The 13065-nt window shown below is 37.2% G+C and overlaps 1 protein-coding gene across 1 annotated transcript; it reads right to left on the bottom strand.

Annotated features, from left to right (window-relative positions):
- Positions 1-7717: 7717 nt before the first annotated feature.
- On the bottom strand, positions 7718-9858 carry LOC111909771 (probable inactive receptor kinase At1g27190). The gene has a single exon (XM_023905547.3). It carries the CDS (start codon positions 9760-9762, stop codon positions 7876-7878), a length of 1887 nt encoding a protein of 628 aa, XP_023761315.1. The 5' UTR covers positions 9763-9858; the 3' UTR covers positions 7718-7875.
- Between the last annotated feature and the right edge of the window lie 3207 nt (positions 9859-13065).

Below are 13065 nucleotides of genomic sequence, written 5' to 3' on the forward strand. Positions count from 1 at the left end.
AATTGATATCCATTAGCTACAGCATAGTTACACAACATTGATTTTACTTGCCCTGGACCCTTAAATCTCATCCCTAGAATTGGTTTTTGTTTTTTCCAGTGTAATAGCTCATTAAATATGGAATGAGCTTGTATGTTAACTTCAACTTCTCTCCCATTGTCATCATCTACAATGTTGTTTTCATCCTCATCATTAACACATAGCTTACTCAAGAAAGGATCATTTGATGTCCTATTCATATGCACTACATCCTCATTAAATTCAAAGCCAACATTTCTAAGTTCATATATGTTGTCTTCATTTTCACCATCAATACAAGACTCATGTTCATCATCATCATTATCTTCATCATCATGCCACCCATCAAGACCAACCCCAATATGATCCACATAAACCGAAATTACACCATCTGTTCCATAAGCATCAAAAATAAAAGCAGAATATTCCACATCATCTGAAATGGGATTAAGCCCTTCCATGAAGGACATGTCTGGTTCACAGTAGTAAAACTTTTTACACTCTTCATGCATGAAACGTTCGCAGAAGGTCACAAACTCAGAATAAGTCATAGAAGAAAAGTTGTAACAACCCAAATTTTATTCCGTTACATAATCCCGTTTTCACTAACGGAATTCGTCGCTTTATAAAAAGTTCAGTAATATTTGGAGTCGTCAATAAATAAATATCTATTTATTTATATATTTCATGTCATTATTATTTTAGTATAAATAAATATAACTTGTTAAATGTTAATCCCGTTTAACAAAATAAAGTTATATTACTTTTCAACCACTCAACCCGGGTAAAAAGTTTAAACCCCGTTAATGTAACGACCCAAAAATCACAACTAAAAATTTCTTTAAAAACATTACTAAATTATATTTATAAAAACTGTATCATAAGTCATAACATAATTTCGAGTATTAATTTAAAACATATTATCATTATCAGAGTCAAACTTTCCCAGGTTAACTGACTATGGTGTGTGCACTGCAATCTTCCCGAGCTCCTCCTTTGAAAACTGAGTACCTGAAACCAAAACTGAAAAACCGTAAGCACAAAGCTTAGTGAGCTCCCCCAATCTACCACATACCACACAATAACATATAAAGCACAAACTGGGCCTTGCCCACTGCATCGGACTGAAGTCCGGGCTAACTGGGGCCTTGCCCCCTGCATCGGACCAAAGTCCGAACTAACTGGGACCTTGTCCCCTGCATCGGACCGAAGTCCGAAACTGACTGGGACCTCCGTCCCCTACATCAGACCGAAGTCCGAAGCTGACTGGGACCTCCGTCCCCTACATCGGACCGAAGTCCGAAGCTGACTGGGACCTCCGTCCCCTACATCGAACCGAAGTCCGAAGCTGACTGGGACCCCCGTCCCCTACATCGGACCGAAGTCCGAAGCTGACTGAACATAGCATAAACATATCCACTAGCATGAACACACATATACTACATCGGGCCGTAGCCCAAATCACATAACACATAAATCCTGAGCCACGAAGGCATCAAACATGCTAACTACTGCATCGGATCAAATCTGGAAACTACTACTAGCTAAACGGGCCGGCATTGTGGCCTTAGACCCGTTCCTACTGGAAGGAAACTCACCTGAGACTGCTGAACTGATGCTGCTAATCCTTTTGACTGCTTCCTGACCTCTGACTCCGAACTGCTACTCCACTAGCTCCTCGAGCTACTAATGCCAACATAATACTTAGTCCAACTGACCTCCAAAGGTCAACTAGGTCATCTCTGGTCAAGGTCAAAATCCTGGTCAAAGTCAACCTTCCAGGTCAACCCTACTCGCCGAGTCCACCTAATAACTCGTCGAGTTCATATGCTCAGGATCTTTCTATTCGCGATTCGACTCGCCGAGTCAGTCCATGACTCGCCGGGTCAACTATTCCCGAGTCCTGACCTGTCAAACTCGCTGAGTCTCCATCCGACTCACTGATTCGAGTTTCAACTCGAAGGGTTTGGGGGGTTTCGCGACCTGACTCGCCGAGTCCAAGAATAGACTCGCCGAGCCCAAGGCAATCATCAACCAACTCGTCTAGTTGTTCTTTCAACTCGTCGAGTTCATGCCTAACTTCATCCGACTCGACGAGTTGTTCATCCCACTCGTCGAGTTCCTCCTCATCTTCAAGCTACTCGCTGAGTCCACTCGAAGGACTCGCCGAGTCTATTCAGTCCTTAATCCATGCAGTGACTTTTCGAGCCAAACAGGGCTTCCAACTCATAGATCCATACTTCTAAGGCCTATCCCCCACGTAAAGTGGCAAACTTTCCGTGTAGATCAAGAGATCTAGGCTTAAAACAATCCAAACTAGGGTTTAAGACAAAGAGGCTTCACTATCAACCCAAGAACAGATGCTTCATGACTTTCTAGGCCAAGATACACTCAGATCTGAAGTAGCAACTTCAGATCTAGGCTTCTAACTCGAAATAGTTTTTAAGCATAGCATAAAATCCCCAAATCACATAGCCAAGGTTGATCTATTAAACAAAAGAGGGAAGGTAACGATTTATTACCTTTAAATGCTCAGAAATGTTCCACCAACTCTGGATCCAAGGCTCCCCTCTTGCTCCACAAAGACTAACTTCTCTCTCAAGCTCCAAAAGCTTCACTAAAGGTAGATCTTGCTCCAAAACGATTATGGCGGCTAGGGTTTAGTGATATGTGCTAGAGAGGCAATAAAGGAACCCTAGGGGAGAGAATGAGACGTTTAAATAAGCTCCAAGTCCCGAATTTAGGGTTTTCCTTGCTCAGACCTGACTCGCTGAGTCACCTTGGCCGACTCGCCGAGTCGGTCGCTTACACCTCAACCCGGATCCCGCTCGGACTCGCCGAGTCCCTCCTTGGACTCGCCGAGTCTCCCCTTAAAATTGGGGTTTTCTTTCTTTTCTTGGCTTTCCAACTTTGGGTGTTACAGTTAAACTTGAGCATCGGGTAGTCGTGTACCGGGTGCAATACCCGAGGCATATATAAGGAAAGTGAATACCACTTTGCACACTTTTACCACCCAAATACTCCCTCTCTCACTACTTTCTCTCTCTAAACCCGTTTTCGACTCCAAAACCGCGAATTCGGGCTTCCAAACGTAAGATTTTCCTCCCTAACTTGTTCTAAACATACATCATTGTGTTTATAACTCAATAATCGTATGATTAAGGGGTAAACAAGGAGTTTACGACCTAAGAAGCTCCTTAGGCCGTAAACACCCCAAAACATGGCCAAAGTCCAACTTTTCCTTCCTTTAGGCTTGTATGCTAATTAGGGAATTTACCTAAGAGAGTTTGGACATCAAAACACAAGTTTTTAAGGCATGAAATAGGGTTTACGGCCTAAGCACATGCTTAGGCCGTAAACACCCTTTTTCCATGTAAAAGTGCCCCAAAAACTCATCCAATGCATGTTAGACTTGATATATGAATTTAGGAAATGCCATTTCGAGTTTAGGGCCATCAAACATCACATTTTAAGGGGTAATTTAGAGTTTACGGCCCAAGAACAAGCTAGGACCGTAAACTCCCCCAAACAACACCAAATGAAGGTTTAAACCCCCAAATTTGCCCTAGACATTCACTAGAAAATATATGGGATTGATTTAAGGACCTTAGCATCAATTTTTGGGAGTGAACAAGAGTTCACGGCCAAGCCATGGGGCTTACGGCCGTAAACACCCAAGGAGTGGCCTTTGGGCCGTAAACTCCAAGGGAGTAAGCTCTTGGACCCTCTAAGTACCCCCTTTTGGTCTTGTACAATCCCCGAGAACCACTTCCAATCCATAAGACCCCAAATCAATGTTAGGATATGTAAATGTTTTAATAAAAAGGATAAAATGACTAATATCTTGTAAAACACATATCTCACATGTTAATAGGGTCCTAAACGGTGTACAAGTCCTTAATTGACACCAAACGCTCAATCAACACTTTTACCCGATTTACCCGACTCCAGGTAAGTTCATACCCCTTTAATGAACCTTACAAATGTTTTTATATGTTTTAGGGGGGGATACAAGTCAAATATACATGTTCATGAAGATTAATCACATGTGATTCACTACTCGTAGTTCAAATCACATGTGATTTATCACTATGCCTTATAAAAGAACTTTGCGTTTTCGAAACTACTTTGGATAAATAAACTATTTTCTAAATGTTTTCTTTTGACAAGATTTTTTATTAAATAAATTTTCTTATAAAATGTAACCACACTAATATATTTATATAAGTAAGACTTGAAGGACTTAGGACCGATAGCTCGCCTTATTTCCTGTTCTTGTTTGATTGTGGACTTAGGGTAGTTGTTATCCGTCCGACCGTCATTGATTTCTTAGTTATATATCATGTATATTGGTGTTGGTTACCAGCATTTTCATTTCATTCGATGCCTATACTACTTAATTGCCAAGAACCAAACACACTAAGTTAACTATAATAGGTATAGTTAAGGCCACTACTACTCGTTACTGCTACTACTTTACATACTATAATACATACTATTACGAGACGATACACGAATAAGAGAACACACTACGAGCTATACAAAAGACTACTACACTATAATACAAGAGAAAGCACTAATCAGGAAGATAACACACTAACTCACTACAAGATACTCTACTCGCTATATACTATGCCTAGAGTTTTCCGATAGGAAGACGACGCTACATGTATAGATCTATACGGGGCAGACACTATTACATCCCGACTGTTAACTTCAGTCCGAGCCGAGCAAGCCCAGGGATGACGCTACCTCACTACACTGTGCATGACCGAGAAGGTCATGGGGTCCGCTATTACTCACACTATCAGTCGCCTACAAAGAATACACTATATCCACACTAAAATACTAAAACTAAAGCATAAGTTAATATCCCGAAGTAAATAAGTATCCATTACTAATGGAATTTTGCACCACTATTACTGACGACAGGCATAACCTTTTCTTATTTACACTACGTATTGGTAAATTACTAATATACTCTTATAATAAACGGTTTTCATCAATGAAACTTACTTGCAACTTAAGGATTTTCGCTCACGATGTATTTTTCTGGAAAATATAGGATTTTCTAAGGTTTTCCCACTACTTTCAACTGTAGATTGCAACTTTACACACTATATGTTCTAATGCATTTTATACAAAATTCACACTAAATTCTTATGAACTCACCAGCTTTATGCTGATACTCGTTTTCAAAATAACTTGTATCCTCAGGTCAAAAATAGACAGGTACAGGTGCAGCATTTTGGAGAAGGTGGAGCATACAAGATCCATCTCTTATTTTTGCATTACTTATGGTGTTTGTTAAACTTTACAGAACACACTTGTAATTAAACTTACTATGAAATGAAATGGTTGTATGTTTCTTGTTTTTACTATTATGCATTGTGATGATACTGTACATGACGTCCTCCACCCCAGAACGTATTCCGCTGTTATCGGTTTTGGGTGTGACAAAAGTCAACATCATTGAAGATGGTTTTAACACCACCAGTGTAAGAGAAAGGATTTCTATTAAATACCCCTTGGTAGTTGAGTTCCACCATCGCAAACAGTCCATTAGGTTCCGATTGTGCCATTGCTGCGAGTTCTTTGTTTCTTTCAGCTCGATCACAGGAATGTTTCACAAACCCTAAATCAGTTTCTTTTACAGCTGAATAATGAAGAAGAAGACTAGTGAAGTTCGATAGCTGAAGACGAAAGGCTTTAAGCGTCGTATTTCATTAATTGACGTGGCATATCTCACGTGGCATCGGATTAGACAAAAAAATATATATATTAATTGACAAAATGGCATCGTATAACCGGGAAACCTTCTAAAAGTTGCTAAAATGGTGTAATTAAAAGATCAATTACGAGTTTACTGGTCTAATGTACCAAAAAAAAAACTTTAAGGACCAAATTAGCCAAATGTTAAAAGTTTAATGTGCTACAGTGACATTATCTCTTTTTTAAACCATCAGGTCATTATTATCACGAAAAAAAAAGTTATGGATAACTTTTTGTGTAAACCACACGGGTCATTTATGGAATCACGTTTTTTTTACTTGTTCACTTTTTTACGTCACACGAAGTCTTACCTGCCTTTTAACCATGAGTTCCCGCTCACCCCACCCAATTCTTGTGGGTGTAAGCCATAGCAGGGTAAGATCTATCAAATGAAAAGAGAATCGAACCAAACTCAAGATGGCAGAAAAAATACGATAAATGGCCAAATATATTTTTCCAAAGAAAGAGGATGAGGCAAAAAAAAAAAGATATCATTCCATATTGTAAACATCTTGCATTATACATATTTGCACACCAACAATCAAATCAATATTATTCATAAAACATGACATTTCATTTCAACAAAACCAGTAATAATCACTTCACGAGAAACTGGCGTTGCGGCAGTGGTGGTGGTGGTTGTTGTTGAGGTGGTGGTGGCGGCGGCGGCGGCAACACCAACAAAACAGATTCGTGTTTGTTCCTCTCATGGAACCTCCGAATATAATCTGAAGCCACAAGATTCGTAACCGAAGCCTTTAGCTCACTCGATTGTATACCACTATACCAATTTGCATCATCTGCTATTCCAATATCGGAGTGGTTGTTGCCCTGAATCTTGATGAAAGAAGAGCTCCCTCCACCATCTGAAACATTCGGATGGCGGCTATTTGGCGGTTCCCTGGTAGGGTCCTTGGGTTGTTTGACTGCCGGGTGGTGGCTATTTGGTGGTGGAAGTACTGAACTACTTGATCCAACATCAGTTCCTTTTAGGGGACATGATGAGAGTTTGAAGAAGCTTCTCATTAGTTGCATAAGCTTCTCACACAATGATGATCTTTTCTTATTCATGGACATGTTTGAAGTGGATTTTTTAGTAATATATATAGAAACCCACACGCGTATCTAAATAATTAGTGTAGGGACATTTCGTATTCGATAAGAAATAGAAAAGGGGTTATTCTGTGGGGCATATATATTGGTTGCTAAAACTAATTGCTTCAGAGTATGAAAAGGTGAAGGCCTTTTTTTTGTTGTTGAAAAATGAATGTTAAAGTGAAAGGGAAGGGGAAAGGAATAAACTTTAGGGAAACAAATCCAAATCCAAGGGAACCATATAAATGATTAAATGGTAAATGAAAAGTTACTATTTGTTAAATGTGTCGAGATTCTTATTTATTTTCGTTCACTTCTTTACTTCTTATATTTGTTTTACCCTAACTATGACTAGTGTCTTTACACTTCTATAAAAAGTTTACAGTTATTTTTGTCAAATCCTTTTATACAAATAAAAGTTACAGTTTTAAGCTTCCTGTAACCATTTAGTTTTACCAAAACATATCATATATGTTGTGAGAGTTGTCCAGATAAATGATAGTTACAAAATATTTGAGAAAACGATTTAACTTTCCTGGGTATATTTTCTTTTTGGATCTTTTGAATAAAGAAGCAAAAACTTAATGAAGTGAACTACATTTGATTCCATTTCACTTTCAAGAGGAGACTTTAAACAAGATTCTTGAAATACTATTTCTGTTTTATCTGTTGTTTTCACAATTTTCTCTCCACACGTTTCCCACAAGTTTATTTCAAAAATTATACATAAATGTCTACTTCGTGTTTAAATGTAGATAATAAAAGACATGACTTAACTATATCTTTTTTTACTACTAAATAATCGAAGAGCATATCACAATTCAAGAAAAAATGATACCAAATATCAGTTTTCGTTATAAAAGTTATCTAAATCACATCATACCAAGATCCATAAAGGTTATCAAACAATTATATCGGTTAAAAAACAGAGAACAAAAATAACATAAATCAACAAGTCAAGAAATCAAAATATACCATCTTTCCCAAAAGCTAGTCTCTGTGATGATGATCTTGTGTCGCGTATTTCACGGGAATATCATCAAAGTGTCGCGAAAACCCGTGTGCTTCCCCCAAACCTTTCAAAGACTGAAAAACATTATACATCGAAGGCCTTTCTTTAGGCCTCGAAACCACACAACTACAAGCAATCCTTAAAAACTGCAAAATCTCATCATCATGTCCTTTTCCACGTATACATTTATCAATCACATCCTTACTTTTCCCCGACCCCATAAGCCGATTCACCCACTCCGTCAAATGACCTTTATACCCTCCTTCCTCTCCGTTATTTACTTCAAGTGGTTTTTGCCCTGTTACAAGCTCCAAAAGTACAACCCCAAAACCATAAACGTCACCTTTCATGGAAGCAACCATGGTGGATGAATACTCGGGGGCCACATAACCGAATTCGCCCAAATCGCCGTTTTCAAACGAACTATTTTTGGAATCGCGGGCCCCCACAAGACGGGCCAGCCCAAAATCGATTATCCGGGCTTCAAAATCGTCGTCCACCAGAACCACGTTTGAGCTTATGGTTTGGTGGAGGTAAGGTGGTTCACAGACATGGTGCAGCCAGGCTAAACCGCTGGCTGCACCAATACCGATCTTGAGTCTGGCTAGCCAGTCAAGATCGGTGGTGGTTTTGTTGGTGGTGTATAGAAGGGAATTTAAACTCCCATTTGGCATGTGTTTGTATACTAGAAGTTTTTCGTCTTCAACTATACAAAACCCTAATAATGGGACTAGATTTGGGTGTCTTAGTTGCCCTAATCTGTTCATTTCGGATCTGAACTGTTTCTCGTTGATTTTACATGGGCTTAATCGTTTGATTGCTAAAACGGATCCATCCTGCAACATTGCTCTGTAACAAACCCCTGTTCTTGTCGTCATTTCGATGGTGTTTGGATTGAAATTGTTGGTTGCAGCTAGTATGTCATTCAGTTTGATTTTGACAATGGGTTTTTGAAATAGTGATACCTGAACAAGCCTGTAAGATCTCAAGATATCAATCCAATTGCCTCGATCTTCACCACTGCCATCATCACCACTCTTTCTCCGATCAGTTCTCAGAAAGAACCACCACCAGATCGCAAACCCTAGAAATAAAGATGCAGCGGCTCCTAGAACCCCAGCAGCTATAATAATGGCGAGGTTTTTGTTATTCAAACTCCCGCATTTCGAATTAAGAGGTTGACCACATAATCGATTGTTTCCGGTGAAGGATTCGGCTTCAAACTTCGATAAATCGTCCGGAATGGAGCCGGAGAGTTCGTTGTTGGAAACGTCTAGCTTCTTGAGCCTCTCAAGCTGGCCGATCTGGTACGGGATCGTACCGGAGAAACTGTTATCGGATAAAAGGAGGTTGTTCAAGAACTTACAGTTTTGAATCTCTGGCGGAATGTTTCCAGATAGAGAGTTTCCGGAGAGATCTAGGGTTACTAGATACGGCAACCATGTACAGATTTGAGGTGGAATGGAACCGGAGATCGAGTTTCTCGACAGATCGAGCGACTGCAGGGAACGGCAAAACTGTAGGGAGTCCGGTAACGAACCGGAGAGTGAAAACTCCGGGAGTTGGATGGAGATGAGCCGGTTTTCTTTCTCGTTCCAACACGAAACTCCGACGAGTTTGCATAAGGAGGTGACGGAGTCGTTGGTGAATGACCATGTGGTGAGCTTGCCTTGTGTGTCTGTGAGTGAGGCTTTCAAGCCTCGAAGGCACCGTACATCGTCTTCCATGGCGGAAACGCCGGCGACAATGGTGGTGGTGATGATGATGAATACGAAAACGGATTGGACTTTCATGATGGGTGTTTGTGCTAGGGTTAGCTTTGAGGGTTGGGGTGGGAATGGTAGGGAAGCCATGGGTACTGCCATGGATGTGATGGAGTCTTGTTGGGATTTGGGAGGAGACAGATGACAGGGATGAGCTGTTTTGACTACTCACATCGCTGTTTGACTGCATTCTTTTTTAAGTCAAAGATTTTTCTTTTTGAAAGGAACGGTTTGTTTTGTGGTAAATATTTAGAAAGTTTTTAAAGACGGGAAAACTACATAAAAATATACTTATTTATTTTTTAATATTTAGAAAATTCATTATATTTTATTTATAGGTAGTAAAAATCTTTATATTTTTAGTTATTTTCAGGAACGGACCCAGGATTCTGTAGTAGGTGTTGCCGGTCTGTAATAATTGTTGCCGGTGGCACATTTTATAGTAGAAAAAAGAAAAAAAATCGAAAATTTTGCACTATGTCGGAAAAAACTAGGTGTTGTCGGTGTCAACGCGTTAGCATCATACTAGATCCTTCTCTGATTATTTTTCAGATTTAATTAAAAAGAAGTTACATATTGTTTTGTAACATGACATTTATTTATGGTGTTTGTTTTTAGGATGACATGGACAAAAAAAACAATTTTATTTATTTTTGTTTAATAAATGATGTATTTTTCATGTTTTATCTTAGACAAAAAAACAATGTTACTTATTTTTATGTTTATATTAACCTAAAACGAAAAAGATAAATGTTATGTCACAAAACAACTAGTCATTTCTTTAAAAAACGGATATTTAGGTTAATGTAAAAGATATATGAAAATATAAGGGTATTTTTGTATATAAATAAAATATAATAATTTTCTCAATGTTGATAGATAAATGATTGTATTTTTCTACATTTTGTCTTAAAGAAAAATACAAATTTTGTCGTTTGGTTATTAAACTTTTTGTTGTTTTAGTCGAAAATTTGTATTAAGATAAATGGTCCAAAATCATATATTTGTTGGAAACAAAATGTTTAACATACATTTATTATTATTATTATTATTATTATTATTATTATTATTATTATTATTATATATCCTCCTTAATAAATGAAGGTTTTTTTTGTCATATGTCAATATCTCATGAGTTTTGATACTTGTCATTTTGTGATATTTTTGAAATAAATATTGTCCACTTGTTAATTTTAGGTTTGTTTTATTTTTTAAAATTAAAATCATATACTTATATATGTAAAGTATTAATTATCATATATATAATATTAAATTCTAATAAATACGTTTCCTCATTTCTTATTTTAAATTTGTACATTAAAAATATTTTATGTTTACAGTTTAATTAATGTTTAATCTTTTTTTAAATCAACCTGTGTAATACACGGGTCTCACAACTAATATATATATATATATATATATATATATATATATATATATATATATATATATATATATATATATATATATATATATATATATATATATCAAAATGGGTTTTTATTAACAATCATTGCAGATTAAACTCTTAAAAGATTAATTACTTGGGGACTAAAATGACTTTAAAATGGGTTTACATTAGAACGGTAAAATAGAACCTTTTACAAGAAAAATTATTCAATTCCAAGTAACAACTCTTATTAGTGTTTGTACAAATACAAGGAAAAGAAAGATCATGGTAAAATTAATAGTCATTTTAGCTTCCAAGCTTCATCACACACTTGCTTGGAGATTTTTCAGTTTTGTCTTTAGATCGTAGCAAACCTACAATTACATCATATGACTTGGGGCACATCGGAGGGTCGATCCACCCAATAAATTTGCAATTTGAATTGAATTAGACACATAACCCAAATCTCCTTCCTAGGTTAAGATTCATCGAACAAGTAAACTATATGTTGGGTTCCACAAGAACAAATCGCCTATTTCGTCAATTGTATTTTTAGGGAAAGGTTTAAGTTTTGAGTAAAAAGGAAAGAAGGTCGGAATAATGTGTAAGATACGAGTGAAAACTACATTAGTATCATAAGAAGAGGAGTAAGGAAAGAAGAAATTGCCCTCCCATGAGAGGCACATATATACACTAAACGACATAAAATAAAAGGAATGAACCTAAAGGACTAATGGTGTAACCGTTCGGAACCTATGAGATATCCACATTAAAAAAGGGTTTGAAATTTGAACTTTTTAGAAGCCATAGGATTATTTATATAATTTAGCCAATTTTTTATTACTATTTTGAAAATTATGTAATAAAAAATATATTTCTTAGAGTAAATTACATTGTTTTGCTAGTGTTTTACTACACTAATTTGTTTAAAAAAATTGTTTAGTGATTTTACTTTATTTGCTTAAAATTATTTGATTTTTATGGGGTTGTTTGAGGTTTATTTGTAAATACTTTTGAAGCTTGAATTAAATATGAAGATGTTATATCTACCGATAAATGGTGATAAACAATGAAGTAAAATAATATTCCAAAAACTTTTATGAGTGTGAAAAGTATGACCCATTAGGAACGAAAATGATATTTCATTAATCGATTTCATTTGTTTTCTAGCAACTTGGAAGGAAGGTAACAACAAAGTTCAATACGTACCGGTTGATTTTTGAGAGAGAGAGAGAGAGAGAGAGAGAGAGAGGGAGATATGTTAGTGATTTTAGTGTCACCGGGTTATTTTGTGTAATTGGAACTTATATGTGAGCTAAGGCACTTCGTAATTTGTACACTAATATATGTATGGGTATGTGCGAAATGCACGCATGTATAAGATCGAATTAGAAGCCGGTTCGCGATTAAGCCGGGGATCTGGGGGCAATGCCCCTGAGTCCGGGGTTTCCAAAGGGCAACGCCCCTAGCGGGGTCCAAAGGGCAGAGTCGAAAAAATCTTCGAATTTTACAAGTGGGTACATAGTGGAAAAATCAAATTCCTGAGGGTGAATATGGTAAAACTGACTAAGATCGCCAGTTTTTATAAACCATTGATTTCTTCATTAATTTCGGATTCCGTTGGCTTGTTTCCAAAGGAAGTCATGACGGCCAACCCTAAAAAGAAAACCTTATGTCTCGTTTTATATATAAACGACTCTCCTCTTGAGGAGAAACGATGACTGGTAGCTCTCCTTTTCTTCATATGGACTCAAAATCTTCTAGCAACTTGTCTTACATTTTCTATGCCTAAATTCGTAAGTGTCCCTTTGGGATTATCCTAGGCTGAGTTTCTTATAACCCGAGCATATAGTAGAAATACCAATTCGGAAAGTGTTTACACAATCCAATGAAAATCCATATCTCTACTATAACCCTACCCAATTTCTAACTAGAGATTATCTCTTTACTAACGATCACCGAATCTTAAGGGGTGGGAATTGTTGTTTCCATTCCTCCATCTTTTTGTACATGCT

The sequence above is a fragment of the Lactuca sativa genome, chromosome 4 (genome assembly GCF_002870075.4).
Source record: "Lactuca sativa cultivar Salinas chromosome 4, Lsat_Salinas_v11, whole genome shotgun sequence".
Lineage (NCBI taxonomy): Eukaryota > Viridiplantae > Streptophyta > Magnoliopsida > Asterales > Asteraceae > Lactuca > Lactuca sativa.